The following is a 19046-nucleotide window of genomic DNA, read 5'->3' on the forward strand; positions in this document are numbered from 1 at the left end:
GGACCATTCTCAAGTCGATTTTGATGAGGAGGTAGAGATAGGCAATAAATAGGCAAGAGAGAGCTGAGGAGGAAAGTAAGGTGTAGGGGATAGTAGTAATAATGAGAACTGCAGAGGGCCTATTGGCCCATACGAGGAAGCTCCTATTATAACCACCGAAGGAGATAGTAAAAGGAATAAGAAGAGGATAGCAAGGGAGCGTAGGAGAAGACAATGAACAGAAAAAGGGGAGAAGAGAGAAAGAAATGGAAAGAGAAAGAAAGATAAATGGAAGGGGTAAGCTTGTGTTAAGTCACGTTTGTTAGAAAGATTAGAGCATTTGAGTATATACTGTGAAAGGGAAGAGTCCACAGCAATAAAGCCAGGACTCAAGTTCATGTTGGGTACATTGTGTATAAGAGCCGATTCTACAAGACGGCGCCTGTGTAGAGTAGAGGCAGGAAAGATTATTTTGGAGGAAGACCAATCAATGGGATGATTAGAATCCCTCACATGGCAGAAGAGAGCATTGTTAGTGTCTGCAGACTTAACACTTCTCTTGTGTTCTTTAAGTCTGTCATTCAGTGTACGGCCAGTTTCGCCAAAGTATTGGAGAGCACAAGATGAACAGGAAATAGATTAGACACCAGCAGCATTAGAAGCAGGAGGAGCAGTGTGAACTAGATTACTACGAAGTGTGTTAGTTTGTCGAAAGGCGAGTTTAATGTCAAGAGGACGAAAGGTATTGGTAAAAGTTTTGAGTTCAGATATGAAGGGAAGGCATTTTACAGTGCTACTAGTGTTGGAATCAGGTTTAGGATGAAAGGAATTTCGTTTAGCTTGAGAGTAGGCACAATTGATGAAATGCAAAGGATAACCAAGAAGAGAGAAGGATTTGTAGATAAAGGCACTTTCAGAATCAAGAAACTGAGGGTCGCTGATGCGTAGAGCGCGGAGGAAGAGAGAGACGAGGACACTTATCTTAACAGAAGGAGGATGGTAGGAAAAGAAGTGAATGTACATGCCACTATGCATGGGTTTACGGTAGACAGAGAAAGAGAATCCGGACACAGAGCTGTGAACATGAACATCAAGAAAAGGAAGGAGGGAATTAGATTCCCACTCAACTTTGAAATGGATAGGAGCCAGATTGTTAAGAGAGGCGAGGAAAGGCTGGAAAAGATTAAGGTTATGAGGCCATAGAGCAAAAATGTCATCAACAATTTCTTTCATCCTAAACCTGCTTCCACCACTAGTAGCACTGTACTATGCCTTCCCTTCATATCTGAACTCAAAACTGGTGGCATCACCACCAGCCAAGGAGTCATCACCAGCCATTGCGTCATCACCAGCCATTGCGTCATCATCAGCTTTTGCGTCACCACCAGCTATTGCGCCACCACCAGCCATGGCGTCACCACCAGCCATGGCGTCACCACCAGCCACGGCGTCACCACCAGCCATGGCGTCACCACCAGCCATGGCGTCACCACCAGCCATGGCGTCACCACCAGCAATGGCATGACCACCTGCGGAAAATATTAGCAAGCTTTAATTGTTTTTATTCTGTGAATATTCAAATATTTACTTTATTTTTATTTTTAATTGACTTTAATATTATATTTTTTTTATTTGATTATTTTTCTTCTGAGTTAGTTCTTAGTTCTTAGTTAGTTAGTAGTGGACTCTATATATTCTAATTCAGCCTGCAAAAATATTTCACACACAGTTGTGGGGACAATTTGTAGCTTAAACCAATTAGAGGTGGATCCTTCCTAAATCACATATTGTTTACCTAGTCTTTGATATATAAATTTAAAATCATACCATATGGTGGTCTAATCTACTGTAATTATAATTAATCTATCTACAATATAAAATAAAAGGGAGCCTTAGATGATACTGTTGGTGGAGAATGCTAAGGCTGTGTAATTGTAGAATCAGAAATAGGTGTGGCCCTGTGCCTCAGAGTGCCACGTAATGGCGGCTGTCTGGAGGCCTGCAAGGCTTGATGTACAGCTAGTGGCTGCAATCACAGTTATATTGGTCTTCTCAGATACTTGTAACTCCAACACAATTACCTGCCGAGTGTACGGAATTAATAATAGTTCCCTAAACATATAAGTACAGGTATGACATGTGTTACCTATCGTACGTTACGGCTCGTGATCCTACAGCAGCCAAACTTTAATAAGTCTAGGGATACGACACAACTGCTGTTCTCAATAGCGAATCACCAGTATAACCCCTTAATAGGTAATGAGCACAAAAATAGAATCTTCATAGGACTGAAGAATAAAGACTAAGTATATATATATAATATTATATTAAATAAATCTCAAAAGCAAACAGATGATTATATGGTCACAATATATATCACATTAAAAATATCACTGTAACTTCCAGACATTAAATCAATAATAATAATAGGTATGGCTATGACAGAACAAATGAACTTAACTTCAACATGTTATCTCCCTGGTTCCTGCTCAGCTACTGAACTACATCACGCGAGTCAAAAAACACATTGCCTTGCCCCGCGAATAAATTGCCAAAGTTACAATATTTATTATTTCAACAATGGAGCAATACATTGTGACAAGAGTAATCTTAAACTAACTTAATGAATAATTAGTACATATTGATATACACAAACAAAAGGTAATAGTTCTTTACATAGTAATTAAAATATGCATACAGAATAGCATAATGGCATGCACACCCCAGCAACGGACAATCCCACGACAATTTGCCAGATACAGTTCACTCAATTATTATTTCACTCTGTTACCCACTTATGATCACATATAAATCATTAGTTCCCGTGGGAAAACTGATCACACAAAGAAATAAACAATCATTCCCACGATACGTTGGGCCTAACGCCAACACTGTAACATGAATGTGCATTTGCATAGAACATATAAGTATAACAATATACATGCTTGTAATTTACATATAATTATAAATGTACATATTAATATATTTACTTACGTATCTTATAAGGGTACGTAACACTTCCACCTCCAAGAAAAAAAATGCAATGGATTGAAGATCAATGGCATTTTTTCAGAAGTAAAAATGTTAAGTAAAAAGAAACATTTCATTTATGGTACATCAAAACTTCTTGACAAAGCATCAGCAATAACATTTTGTCTGCCTGGAATATGTTTGATTTCTACATTAAATTCCTGCAAAAACAATGACCAGCGCAGAATTCGTTGGTTCTTGACTTTCATCATATTTATAAAGATAAGGGGGTTGTGGTCTGTAAATACTAACACTTTATTTCCTGATAAGTAAATCTCAAACTTCTTGATTGACAATATAAGACCCAACGCCTCCTTTTCTACCACGGAATAATTTCTCTGAGCTGCATTAAATTTTCTGGAATAGTAATACACAGGATGCTCAATCTGGTCTAAACCAACTTGAATAAGCACAGCACCTATTCCAACATCTGACGCATCAATGTGTAATATAAATGGTTTATCAAATTGGGGACTAGCAAGAATAGGTGAGGTGGACAATATGCCCTTTAGGTTCTGAAAAGCATTCTGACAATCTTGTGTCCACTGAAACTTTACTTGCTTGCGTAACAAGTTTGTCAAAGGAGCAGCTACTGTTGAAAAATTTCTACAATAACGCCTATAGTATGCACACATACCAATAAACCGTTGGACTCCTTTCTTTTTGGTCAACACTGGGTAGTCCACAATGGCTTGAATCTTATCTTGTAAGGGGATAATCTTACCTTGGCCTACCTCGTGGCCAAGATAAGTTATCGTACCTTTTGCCCAACTACACTTATTCATATTTATGGTTAACTTTGCGTTTTCCAACACTGTAAACAAGTTCTTAAGGCCTAAGAGATGATCGGCCCAATTCTTACTGTACAGAACAATGTCATCAAGGTAGGCCCTACAATCTGGCACATCCTTGAGTAAGAAATTCATGAATCTTTGAAAAGTAGCAGGTGCATTTCTCTAACCGAATGGCATGACATTAAATTCATACGCACCATCAGGTGTAACAAAAGCAGTAACCTCTCTAGCATACTCTGTTAATGGAATTTGATAATACCCTTTTGACAAATCAAGCTTACTTACATATTCGGCATGACCTATGGACTCTATACATTCTTCCAACAAGGGTAAAGGAAAAACGTCCACTGTAGTGTTCTTGTTCAGTTTCCTGTAATCCACGCACAATCTCCAGGTTCCATCTGGTTTTGGCACTAACAAACACGGAGAGCTCCAAGTACTTTGACTTGGCCGAATGAAATCATGCTGGAGCAGATATTCCACTTCTGCTTGCATAATTTTCCTCTTTTCGGGATTCACTCGGTACGGATGTTGTCGAATGGGGGTGCTGTCCAGGAGCTGAATGTCGTGTGTGATGAGGTGGGTCTGGGTAGGAACCTCCCCAAACAGAGATGTATGGTTGTCCAGCAGAACCTGGAACTCATCACGTTGTTCCTCCTGTAAATGACATAGCATCTCCCTGCCATTGGAACTGGAACTGAGAAGTTGGATATTAACATCATGTCTCTCACTACAATTATCCTCAGGTGGTAACTCTTCCCGACTAAAACAAGCTACTACACCAGGTCCAACATAAGCTTTTAATCTGTTAATGTGTACAGTCATTTGGGGTTCTGAAAGATTAGGGTTAATTAGTTTATAAGTTAGGTCACCCACCTTGTCTACCACTTGGTAGGGTCCTGCGAACTTATGGGACATGGAAGTCCCCATACGAGGTTTCAACACCAACACCAAATCTCCGACATCAAACGACCTTAGCTTAGCTTTGAACTTCTTGTCATATCGTACTTTCATGGCTTGTTGAGTCCTTCCCAGATGTTCTTTCGCCAACTCACGAGCCCGACACAACTTAGCCTTGACCTCACTCAAGTACAATCCGCTCTGATGAACAGAGACATCTCCCAACAACTTTTCTTGTAGCATTTTAAGAGGACCTCTTACTTGGTGACCAAACACTAGTTCAAAGGGTGAACAGCCCAATGACTCTTGTAGCCCTTCTCTAGCAGCAAACAACACAAAGGGGAGATTCTCATCCCAATTACGTGGATGAGTTTCTCCGGTTGTCTTCAGCATTTGTTTCAAAGTCTGGTGGAAACGTTCAAGTCCACCTTGGCTTTGTGGATGATATGGACTGGATAATTTGTGCCGAATCCCTCGGGATTCGCAAAAAGTTCTGAAAACTTTAGAAACAAAATTTCCCCCATTATCACTCTGAATAACTCTAGGCATCCCAAACAACGAAAAGAATCTTTCAAGACACTTGATGAGATTATGAGCCTTGGTATTCCGTAGAGCATAAGCTTCAGGAAATCTAGTAGTCATACACATGAGAGTGAACAAAAACATGTTACCCGATTTAGTCTTAGGTAAAGGACCCACACAATCAATTACAACATGAGTAAATGGTTCATCAGGAACTACAATAGGTTGCAATGGTGCTCTAGGTACAGATTGATTTGGTTTACCAACAATTTGACAGGGTATACAGTTATGACAATATCTGACCACGTCTTTCTTTAACTTTGGCCAGAAAAAATATTTACTTATCTTATGGTACATATTCGTGATACCTTGATGACCTCCCATGGGGTCATCATGTGCAGCCTGCAGGACCTGCCTACGATAATCATTGGGGACAACGAGTTGGGTTCTAATCTCACAATCCTCTGAAGAGGGAGTTCCCTTTGGTCTCCACCTTCTCATCAGAAGTCGATCCTTGAAGAAGAAACCCGTCCCTTCCTCCAATGCATCAATATTATCAGGAACCTCAGAAATACACTTACTTAAACTAGGATCAGTAGTCTGTACAACACTTAAGGGCAATGACTCAGACTCAGCAGCGAGCGGGCAAGAACCTAGTAGCTTGATCTCTTTTCCCGATTGATCAGAATAAAATGGAGTCATAGCTACTTCGGCCTCACTCTCGACAACTGGCGCACTGGAGACAAGCGGGCAAGGTACAGATAGTTCAGCCTCCTCACCTTCACTTTCCTTGTGATTTAGGTTCGGCGGGGCTTCTACTACGGCCTCACTCTCATCATCCAGTCGAATCATAAAAGAATCCTCAAGATCCACCTCCCACTCCTTTACTGAAGGGGTCCTGGTCTTGGGAACAGCAACCTCAGTGAAGACAGGATTACTCTCACCTGTTCTTCCCATTGATCTAGTTACAACACAAGCAGGGTAAATAATATCATCATCTGCTACTGGTTGAGCTAATACATTATGGGGTTTAGTTAACATGATGGGACACTTGGGCCCTACAACCATTTGGTTGCCAAAATCATTACCTAGAATAATGTCTACCCCAGGAATGGGCAGTTGTTTACTTACACCAACATTACACCATCCTGAAGTATATTTAGAATCAAGGTTAACTTGCAATAAGGACACTGGTTGCACACTTCCGGCAATACCCTGGAGAAGCACAACTTCACCCAGATCTCGGGTGTCAACATCATCAAGTACCTTCTGGGTAATAAGAGACTGTGAAGCTCCAGTATCACGGAGTAATTGAACAGTCTTATGTCTACCATTAGTACATAATAAGGTACCTGTGGAAATATAGGGTTTGAATTCAGCCATCCAATTGGGACTGACTGTAATACATGAAGAATTAATAGGTTGCACTCCTTTACTCATAATAAGACTAGTTGGTCGGAGTTCAGGATGCAAACTAAAACATGAAGAAATCACATGCCCCCTTCTCTTACAATGGGTACAATGTTTGACAGTGGACACACTGGTAGAACCAACTGCCGGTTTAGAATTAGCATTACTAGGCTTAGATGATCCTGGCAATGGAGTAACCATCTTAGGGTTAGTAAGAGAAGAGTTCACGGGAGTAACTGTCGCACCAGGAGGAGACTTATACTGATAAGGAGTACGGTGAGCATTGAAATTTACTCTACGACTAGACTTAGGTGAAGTGGCCGTAAACGGGGCCTTAGTCAGCAACTCATGCTCATCCGCGAGCTTTGACAGCTCATCAATATCGGTTACATTCTTTTGTTCTGCCATAAAAGTAGACAACTGGTCTGGAAGACATGACAATACTTCTTCCATTATAAGAAGATTCTTTAGAGCATCAAAATCAGTGACTGCAAGTGACTTTAACCATCTGTTGCAAAAATTCGTCTTCTGACGAGTAAAATCTGCTATTGTCTGATCCCTGATTCTCCTTAGGTTCCTGAACTTTTGCCTGTGTGCCTCTGGATTTAGCTGGTATGCATTGAGGATGCTTTTCTTTACAAAGTCATAATCAAAACTATGAGCGTCAGGTAGGGTTGTGAAAACCTCCTGACTACGCCCCTTAAATTGAGACTGCATAATGGCTACCCACTGATCCCTTGGCCAGTTCATACTGATGGCAATTTTATGAAAATGTGCAAAGAAAACCTCAGGATCTTCCTCATTGAACTTGGGCAACTCTATATACTTATTCATCCTGATGGGATTATTATCACTATTTGTTGAAACATTACTAGTATTTCCATGCCCAGCTGCCATACGCTGTGATTCAAGCCTGAAGTTAGTGTCAGCCATTTGTTGTTGAATCTCTAATTGTTGCTTCTTTGTGGCTTCAAGTTGCAACTCAATTAAACCTCTCTGGTTTTGTGCCGCAATTTCTAAACGCCTAGTCTCCAGCTCCCTTTGCTGAGCTTCAGCTTCTAATATTTGCTGTTGCTGTTGAGCTTCAATCTCTCTTTGACGAGCTTCAGCCTCTAATATTTTCTGTTCTTTTTGAGCTTCAAGCTCTAATTGGCGAGCTTCTAACTCAAGACGCTTTAACGTCATCTGATCACTCGACTCCTCTCTTAACTCCTCTAGAATTTCTTCATCTAACTCCCCATTCTCAACAAAATGCGTCACAATGACTTTCAATATTTGGGCTTTAACCATTCTATTGCTGGTGGTCAAACCCAACTGATTTGCCATTTGTATTAACTCAGTCTTTTTAAGGTTCTGAATCCCTTCAAAGTCTGGGTGAGCCACCAACGCTGCAACTTTCTCCTCCATCGTTACTAACACTTGGCACTTGATTCACAACAATAATTAAAATAATGGCACTGCACTACACTTCACTGTAAAATTGTCACCACACTGAAAATTCGCTTGGCCTCACTGCACAAACAAAATATATAGGATGACTTACCTCAAAATCGTGAAACGTTGTTACTTGATACACAGGAAGGCTTGCTTGGCACATGGAATAGTTCTTAAGAAACACACAGAGACACTTGACACACTGGTACCTAGGAAGGCAAGGTTAGATTAGCATAGTTAAGTTAAAGTGGGACAATATTTCCCGGCACAGGCCCCCATAACTCTTTGTTACCTATCGTACGTTACGGCTCGTGATCCTACAGCAGCCAAACTTTAATAAGTCTAGGGATACGACACAACTGCTGTTCTCAATAGCGAATCACCAGTATAACCCCTTAATAGGTAATGAGCACAAAAATAGAATCTTCATAGGACTGAAGAATAAAGACTAAGTATATATATATAATATTATATTAAATAAATCTCAAAAGCAAACAGATGATTATATGGTCACAATATATATCACATTAAAAATATCACTGTAACTTCCAGACATTAAATCAATAATAATAATAGGTATGGCTATGACAGAACAAATGAACTTAACTTCAACATGTTATCTCCCTGGTTCCTGCTCAGCTACTGAACTACATCACGCGAGTCAAAAAACACATTGCCTTGCCCCGCGAATAAATTGCCAAAGTTACAATATTTATTATTTCAACAATGGAGCAATACATTGTGACAAGAGTAATCTTAAACTAACTTAATGAATAATTAGTACATATTGATATACACAAACAAAAGGTAATAGTTCTTTACATAGTAATTAAAATATGCATACAGAATAGCATAATGGCATGCACACCCCAGCAACGGACGATCCCACGACAATTTGCCAGATACAGTTCACTCAATTATTATTTCACTCTGTTACCCACTTATGATCACATATAAATCATTAGTTCCCGTGGGAAAACTGATCACACAAAGAAATAAACAATCATTCCCACGATACTTGGGCCTAACGCCAACACTGTAACATGAATGTGCATTTGCATAGAACATATAAGTATAACAATATACATGCTTGTAATTTACATATAATTATAAATGTACATATTAATATATTTACTTACGTATCTTATAAGGGTACGTAACAACATGGACTATGTGTGTGTGATGCTGAGTAAACTCACTTCGTTAAGGGATTTAATCCCACGTCTTGACGATATTTCCTACAATAATAATAATAATGGCCAGTATTAAATGCAGTAGAAATACCGAAAGTTGTTCTGCCCTTTGTTCATGAGATCTTCGGTTGGGCGGATCGTAGAGGACCCTCTGTCGAAGCTCGGAGAAAGAACCCTTATGTGTTGTAAAATTTGTCAGGGAGTGCTTCCTCACTGTGTTTACAAATAGCTTCGTATACGTGACAATGCCCTAAGGGAGACGTCCCAAATTATTTGGTGGTTGTATTTATGATTAAGGAATAGAGAGTTAAGCTATATTCCTGGTGTTGGAAATTATATTCAGTCATAGTGAACACTTTTTTATTAAATTTAAATACTAGACTGAGGCTTAAAAAGAGATGAGATATATAATATATGTCGTGTTGTGTGATGTCATGGAATACCCGTTCTCTTTTTCTTTAATGGGTAACTTATGTTACTATGTGTGTCCAATTTCCGACATAATTCCAGGGAAGGGGGGGGGGGGAGGAACACGGGTCAAAGTCCTGGTAAAGACTGCGATATCTTTATTCCTCACCCTCAGAATTACAGAGGTTCTTTAATTTGAGCTTGCATTGCTTTGACGCAGTCCGCTCGGGACAGATGTCCTTTACTGGCTCCTCAGGTGCTGGAAGTCGTTGAACGTCTTCTTTTCTTGCCAGTTCTAAAGGTACTAATTTCTCTAATGTTTTGAGAGTAGTGTTGCCTCGGCATTTTACTTTTACTATTCTCAAGATGCCCTGACGGTCTGGATTAACAGAGACTATTTGGCCTATAGGCCACTCTGAGCGTGGCCCATCGCTGTCTACCAGAACTATGTCGCCAGGGTTCAAGTTAATTCTGTTGTAGGGGTTGTTTGACCTGTAATGATACTCCCTCAGAGCAGTAAGGTATTCTCGAGTTCATACGTCATTCCACTGACTTATCACCCCCTGATAGATGTTTGAAACATTGAACCAAATCACTCTCTCGGACATATGAAGGATCCTCTGGTTCCTCGTCCATAAGGGACGCAAGGGTGCTGAGAGGTCTCCCATACATCAAATGAGCTGGACGTAATGGTTCACGCTGCAAAACATCATCAGAAAAGTAGGTAAGTGGTCGGTTATTAACTCGTGTTTCTATCTCTATGGCTTGCTGGAGAGCCTAGGTCATCAGCATTCCAAATTGTAGGGCATTTGTGGAAAAAGTTAGAGCGAGCAGTAGCTTATATTTGTAAAAAGTTGAGGAGACAGAAGTGAGCAGAGTGGAATAGCTGAGGGGCGTGAGCCAACCGCCGCCTGCCCCGTCCCCATAGCAACGCAGGCGGCCATCTTGAAGGCCTCCTTGAGGGCCAAGGAAGCTAGGCTGTGATTGGCCAAGGAGGTAGACCTCTATATGTCTTTCTTTGATTGGTTCGTTTGAGGAGGACTAGGAAGCCAGTCCTCGTCAAGGGGGCCGGGAAGCCGGTCCTCGTCAAGGGGGCCAGGAAGCCGGTCCTCGTCAAGAGGGCCGGGAAGCCGGTCCTCGTCAAGAGGGCCGGGAAGCCAGTCCTCCTCAAAGAGGCTTGGAAGCCGGTCCTCCACAAGGGGGCCAGGAAGCCAGGAAGGGTGGACCAGGAAGCTGACACCTTGCCTGAACCTAGCTGTATTGTAGGCATTCTGCATCCAGCCATCGCCTGTGTTAGACATAATCTTTGCTCAGTCGGCCAGCTGAGTAAAGGCAAAGTGGCTGTAGCTACTAATACATCACCATGAGCCACCAACGGCGACGTTAATCCGTGGGAACAGGCAGAATCCGGGAACTCTTCGTATTTGCCAGTGTTAGCCACCTACAAGCAGTATGCCAGTGTATGGTAGGACGTGTGTGGGCGTGAGGGCCGGCTGTACAACCGAGTAAGTACCACCTGTGTGTATTTGGTGATTCGAGGCTGGTGGTGATGCCATGGCAAGTGACGCAACCATAGTTGGTAATGACACCATGGCTGGTGATGACGTCATAGCTGGTGATGACACAATTGTTGGTAGTGACGCCATGGCTGGTGGTGACTCGATAGCTAATAGTGATGCCTTGGCTGGTGATGACGCCATTGCTGGTGATGACTCCATGTCTGGTGGTGACGCCATGGCTGGTGGTGATGACCCCATGACTGGGGATAACGCCATGGCTGATGGTGATGATGCCACGCTGGAGGTGACACCATAGCTGGTGTTGACACCATGGCTGGTGGTTACACCATGACTGGTAATGATGCCATGGCTGGTGGTAACGCAATGGGTGGTGGTGACGCCATGCATGGTGGTGATGCCATGGCTGGTGGTGACGATTCCATGGCTGGAGGCCATGTTGCAATAGCTGGTGGTGACGATGCCATTGCTGGTGGTGACGATGGCATGGCCGGTAGTGACGATACCTAGGATGGTGTTGACGATGCCTTGGCTGGTGGTGACGACATGGTTAATGTTGACGATGTCATGGCTTGTGGTGACGCCACAGCTGGTGGTAACGACATGGCTGGTGGTGATTCCATGGCTGGTTGTGACGCAATTGCTGGTGATGATGTCATGGCTGGAGGTGACCCCATGGCTGGTGATGATGCCATGGCTGGTGTTGACGCCATGGCTGGTGGTGACGCCATGGCCGGTGATGATGCCATGGCTGGTGTTGACGCCATAGCAGGTCGTGACGCCATGGCTGGTGGTGATGCCATGGCTGGTGTTGACGCCATGGCTGGTGGTGACGCCATAGCAGGTCGTGACGCCATGGCTGGTGGTGATGCCATGGCTGGTGTTGACGCCATGGCTGGTAGTGACGCCATGGCTGGTGATGACACCATGGCTGGTTATGACGCCTTGACTGGTGATGACACCATGGCTGGTAGTGATGCCATGGCTGGTTATGACGCCATGGCTGGTAGTGACGCCATGGCTGGTTATGACGCCATGGCTGGTGATGACACCATGGCTGGTTATGACACCATGGCTGGTGATGACACCATGGCTGGTAGTGACGCCATGGCTGGTTATGACGCCATGGCTGGTGATGACACCATGGCTGGTGATGACACCATGGCTGGTTATGACACCATGGCTGGTGATGACACCATGGCTGGTAGTGACGCCATGGCTGGTGGTGACGCCATGGCTGGTGATGACACCATGGCTGGTGATGACACCATGGCTGGTTATGACACCATGGCTGGTGATGACACCATGGCTGGTTATGACACCATGGCTGGTGATGACACCATGGCTGGTAGTGACGCCACGGCTGGTGGTGACGCCATGGCTGGTGGTTACGCCATGGCTGGTGGTGACCCCATTACTGGTTATGACGCCATGGCTGGTGATGACACCACGGCTGGTTATGACGCCATGGCTGGTGATGACGCCATGGCTGGTTATGACGCCATGGCTGGTTATGACGCCATGGCTGGTGATGACGCCATGGCTGGTTATGACGCCATGGCTGGTTATGACGCCATGGCTGGTTATGACGCCATGGCTGGTTATGACACCATGGCTGGTTATGACGCCATGGCTGGTTATGACGCCGTGGCTGGTGATGACGCCATGGCTGGTTATGACACCATGGCTGGTTATGACACCATGGCTGGTTATGACGCCATGGCTGGTTATGACGCCATGGCTGGTGATGACGCCATGGATGGTTATGACACTATGGCTGGTTATGACGCCATGGCTGGTTATGACGCCATAGCTGGTTATGACACCATGGCTGGCAGTGACGCCATGGCTGGTTATGACGCCATGGCTGGTTATGACGCCATAGCTGGTGATGACACCATGGCTGGTGATGACACCATGGCTGGTTATGACACCATGGCTGGTTATGACACCATGGCTGGTAGTGACGCCATGGCTGGTTATGACGCCATGGCTGGTTATGACGCCATGGCTGGTGGTGACGCCATGGATGGTTATGACACCATGGCTGGTTATGACACCATGGCTGGTTATGACACCATGGCTGGTTATGACACCATGGCTGGTAGTGACGCCATGGCTGGTGTTGACGCCATGGCTGGTGGTGACGCCATGGCTGGTTATGACACCATGGCTGGTTATGACACCATGGCTGGTTATGACACCATGGCTGGTTATGACACCATGGCTGGTTATGACACCATGGCTGGTTATGACGCCATGGCTGGTTATGACGCCATGGCTGGTGGTGACGCCATGGATGGTTATGACACCATGGCTGGTTATGACACCATGGCTGGTTATGACACCATGGCTGGTTATGATACCATGGCTGGTAGTGACGCCATGGCTGGTGATGACGCCATGGCTGGTGGTGACGCCATGGCTGGTTATGACACCATGGCTGGTTATGACACCATGGCTGGTTATGACACCATGGCTGGTTATGACACCATGGCTGGTTATGACGCCATGGCTGGTGATGACGCCATGGCTGGTGGTGACGCCATGGCTGGTGGTGACGCCATGGCTGGTTATGACGCCATGGCTGGTGATGACACCATGGCTGGTGATGACGCCATGGCTGGTGATGACGCCGTGGCTGGTGGTGACACCATGGCTGGTGATGACACCATGGCTGGTTATGACACCATTACTGGTTATGACACCATGGCTGGTAGTGATGCCATGGCTGGTTATGACGCCATGGCTGGTGATGACGCCATGGCTGGTTATGACGCCATGGCTGGTGATGACACCATGGCTGGTGATGACGCCATGGCTGGTTATGACGCCATGGCTGGTTATGACGCCATGGCTGGTGATGACACCATGGCTGGTGATGACACCATGGCTGGTGATCACACCATGGCTGGTTATGACGCCATGGCTGGTTATGACGCCATGGCTGGTGATGACACCATGGCTGGTGGTGACACCATGGCTGGTGATGACACCATGGCTGGTGATGACACCATGGCTGGTGATGACACCATGGCTGGTGGTGACATCATGGCTGGTTATGACGCCATTACTGGTTATGACACCATGGCTGGTTATGACGCCATGGCTGGTGATGACGCCATGGCTGGTGATGACGCCATGGCTGGTGATGACACCATGGCTGGTGATGACGCCATGGCTGGTGATGACACCATGGCTGGTGATGACGCCATGGCTGGTGATGACGCCATGGCTGGTGATGACACCATGGCTGGTTATGACACCATGGCTGGTGATGACGCCATGGCTGGTTATGATGCCATGGCTGGTGGTGACACCATGGCTGGTGGTGACGCCATGGCTGGTGATGACACCATGGCTGGTGGTGACCCCATTACTGGTTATGACGCCATGGCTGGTTATGACGCCATGGCTGGTGGTGACACCATGGCTGGTGGTGACGCCATGGCTGGTGGTGACACCATGGCTGGTGATGACACCATGGCTGGTGGTGACACCATGGCTGGTGGTGACACCATGGCTGGTGGTGACACCATGGCTGGTGGTGACACCATGGCTGGTGGTGACACCATGGCTGGTGATGACACCATGGCTGGTGGTGACCCCATTACTGGTTATGACGCCATGGCTGGTTATGACACCATGGCTGGTTATGACGCCATGGCTGGTGATGACACCATGGCTGGTGGTGACCCCATTACTGGTTATGACGACATGGCTGGTTATGTTGGATATTTCCAACATCGAATACAGCATTGTTGTATTCTCATTACTTATTACTAACCATACTTAATACTGTAGTAAGTAAAATTAACAATTCGAAGAATTCTCCTGTACTAATAATTCATCTGTGCATTAGGCTAGAATTCTCACGTCACCTGACGCCAGTATTGCGTCAGATTTCTTTACAGTAAAACACATTATATACAATTTGTGTGAGAATTAAATACGATTCTCCATAATTAAAGCATTCTGTATGACAACTGATTGCAGACGAATTGTTCTCTAACTAAAAGCCGTATAGAGCGTTAGAATTATACCGTCTACCTCGCGGTAGTGTTAACGTCATCAATGAATGCCATGGGGAGACATTAATTCCTCTCCCTTATATATTTACTATTCTTAAATAGTTAAATAATAATATTTCGTTCCTCTAAATAATAAACCAATCCAGTCTTTAGAGTTTCAAGCGCGAATGCGAGAAATATTAATGTTCATGCCAATAATTTGTGTTGTGAACGTCGACTGGGCGTGGGAGGAGGGACGCCATGCCATCCTCAGTACACGTGGGGAACCGAAGAGAGGCAGACCTGCGCTTAACGTACTCACAAAAGACGCCATTGTCCAGCAAATAGGACACGTGTGTCTATCCACAGATGAAAGCCGCCACTGTGAGGCGTGAACGACCTTGCAGATAATATCTTCAACTAGTGCTGGTGTTAAATAAGGGACCCCTAGACTTGGTTCCTGACGACACGTGATCAGCCAACTTGAAACGTATTAATCCAGGATAAGCTCACCTGAACTTAGGATACGTAATTACGTAATTACGGCAATATTAATACTTACACAGTGCCCACAGTTAAGTACTTTTATTTGGTGCATCATTTATAAGTGTATTAATGGTAGGGTGATTGCACGTCACGCGGCAAGACAACACCTAATAACAGGTGATTAGAATTCCATCTGTAGATATTAATAATCTTGAATATGAATTGAGTAGTTAAATCAATTGCTACTGGTAGTTATTTATCTTGCAGCTCGAGAGACGAATTCCTCATGCTGTCTTCTCCATGTTAATCGTGCCATTCGTCGGTGTGCCAGACTTGGAGATTAAGAGGACTGCCAGGGTTATCTAAAGGAATCTATTACCAGCTAAGGCTTATTTCTTTTTATTCATAACTTTGCAATTTGATACATTCAGAATGTACAATATAATGTGTGATTTACTGTAACTCATTATTATGCTCATATTCATGTTCTTCTTTGTATGAATAATATTATATTCAACATTAATTATAGGATTAGATTATTATTAATAGAATTAGTGAACGAACCACACTGATTCCTGGACGTACTGACCTCCAGTAATAACCCCCCAATGTAGGTGTTTGAGGTTTGGTTTTTAATAATACAGCCCATTAATTATTCTTATGATCATACTTTCTAGTCATATCCATAGTCACTGGTTTTCTCTAGAATTTTATCTAATGATCTGAAATTCTCAGTTTCCCTCTTTACTTTAAAAGCGGGTGGTCCTTCGTAATTTTAATTTACTACTTTAATTATTAATTAATCAGAATCAAACCCAAATATCCCACAGGTTATGACGCCATGGCTGGTTATGACACCATAGCTGGTGGTGACCCCATTACTGGTTATGACGCCATGGCTGGTGATGACGCCATGGCTGGTTATGACGCCATGGCTGGTTATGACACCATGGCTGGTGATGACACCATGGCTGGTGTTGACACCATGGCTGGTTATGACGCCATTACTGGTTATGACACCATGGCTGGTAGTGATGCCATGGCTGGTTATGACGCCATGGCTGGTGATGACGCCACGGCTGGTTATGACGCCATGGCTGGTGATGACACCATGGCTGGTGATGACGCCATGGCTGGTGATGACACCATGGCTGGTGATCACACCATGGCTGGTGATGACACCATGGCTGGTTATGACGCCATGGCTGGTGATGACACCATGGCTGGTTATGACGCCATGGCTGGTTATGACGCCATGGCTGGTTATGATGCCATGGCTGGTGATGACACCATGGCTGGTGATCACACCATGGCTGGTTATGACGCCATGGCTGGTTATGACGCCATGGCTGGTGATGACACCATGGCTGGTGATGACACCATGGCTGGTGGTGACACCATGGCTGGTGATGACACCATGGCTGGTGATGACACCATGGCTGGTGATGACACCATGGCTGGTGGTGACACCATGGCTGGTTATGACGCCATTACTGGTTATGACACCATGGCTGGTTATGACGCCATGGCTGGTGATGACGCCATGGCTGGTGATGACGCCATGGCTGGTGATGACACCATGGCTGGTGATGACGCCATGGCTGGTGATGACGCCATGGCTGGTGATGACACCATGGCTGGTTATGACACCATGGCTGGTGGTGACACCATAGCTGGTGGTGACGCCATGGCTGGTGATGACACCATGGCTGGTGGTGACCCCATTACTGGTTATGACGCCATGGCTGGTTATGACGCCATGGCTGGTGGTGACACCATGGCTGGTGGTGACGCCATGGCTGGTGGTGACACCATGGCTGGTGATGACACCATGGCTGGTGGTGACACCATGGCTGGTGGTGACACCATGGCTGGTGGTGACACCATGGCTGGTGGTGACACCATGGCTGGTGGTGACACCATGGCTGGTGATGACACCATGGCTGGTGGTGACCCCATTACTAGTTATGACGCCATGGCTGGTTATGACACCATGGCTGGTTATGACGCCATGGCTGGTGATGACACCATGGCTGGTGGTGATCCCATTACTGGTTATGACGCCATGGCTGGTTATGACGCCATGGCTGGTGATGACACCATGGCTGGTTATGACACCATGGCTGGTTATGACACCATGGCTGGTTATGACGCAATGGCTGGTGATGACGCCATGGCTGGTTATGACACCATGGCTGGTGATGACGCCATGGCTGGTTATGACGCCATGGCTGGTTATGACACCATGGCTGGTGATGACGCCATGGCTGGTTATGACGCCATGGCTGGTGATGACGCCATGGCCGGTTATGACACCATGGCTGGTAATGACACCATGGCTGGTGATGACACCATGGCTGGTTATGACACCATGGCTGGTTATGACACCATGGCAGGTTACGACACCATGGCTGGTTATGACGCCATGGCTGGTTATGACACCATGGCTGGTTATGACGCCATGGCTGGTGGTGACGCCATGGCTGGTGGTGACGCCATGGCTGGTTGTAACACGGGGGACTTAAGCTGGACTTGGAAGATTTTCCACCTACGTTTCTACTGAAAACAGAATTCTAAGTCTAAAAACGCAATTCTACCGTCTTACTGGTAAAACTAGAAAATGTCATCCGCATCGACTGGGGAATCCTAATGACACCCAGATCATACACGTGACCCACGAATTCAAATTTATTACAGTTAACGACTTTCGGACGTTGACTTAGCCGAAAACTTATCCCAAAATACTTAAAAATATTTTCACGTGCTCTCTCAAACATTTACAACGAAAATTACTATCTCTTAACAAACTCCTTCACTAACTATAGTGACCGACATATAGCCCTAAGTCCAGAGGATTAACTGCGCACTAGAAAACCACACCTCTGACTTAGACTAATACAACAGGGACTAGCAAAACTTAATGTACGGACTTAGCCTAATATACAAGAAAATACTAACACTTGGGAAAAAAATTTAACCGGGGATTGAATTTAGGGAAAAAAAGTTAATCTCTAGAACAACGCAAATAAACGGAATTACTTTATAAATTTAAGTATACTTAATTCAATGATACACTCGACTTAATCCTATAATTGCTCCTACCGGCTCGCCGTACCGCACCTAGCCTAGGGGTCTCGACCATCTAGATTCTAACAGAGCGACACGCAGCTTTCAGCAACAATTAAGACTAGAGACGACTCAACCTCCACTAAGTGTGCGATCACTTAGTCGTTGAATCGCTGCTAGGTAGGTTACTAGTCCAACCCTCGGAGGCCGCAACGCCCTTCACGGATTTACGTTTTTCCCAGCGTTTTGGGTCGTCTAACAACGCCCTCGGACTATCTCCTGGCGTCCCACAGATAA

The 19046-nt window shown here is 44.9% G+C and overlaps 1 protein-coding gene across 1 annotated transcript; it reads right to left on the reverse strand.

Moving 5' to 3' along the window:
* Nucleotides 1-11693: 11693 nt before the first annotated feature.
* On the reverse strand, nucleotides 11694-12008 carry LOC138362937 (uncharacterized). The gene has a single exon (XM_069321517.1). It carries the CDS (start codon nucleotides 12006-12008, stop codon nucleotides 11694-11696), a length of 315 nt encoding a protein of 104 aa, XP_069177618.1.
* Between the last annotated feature and the right edge of the window lie 7038 nt (nucleotides 12009-19046).

The sequence above is a fragment of the Procambarus clarkii genome, chromosome 9 (assembly GCF_040958095.1).
Source record: "Procambarus clarkii isolate CNS0578487 chromosome 9, FALCON_Pclarkii_2.0, whole genome shotgun sequence".
NCBI lineage: Eukaryota > Metazoa > Arthropoda > Malacostraca > Decapoda > Cambaridae > Procambarus > Procambarus clarkii.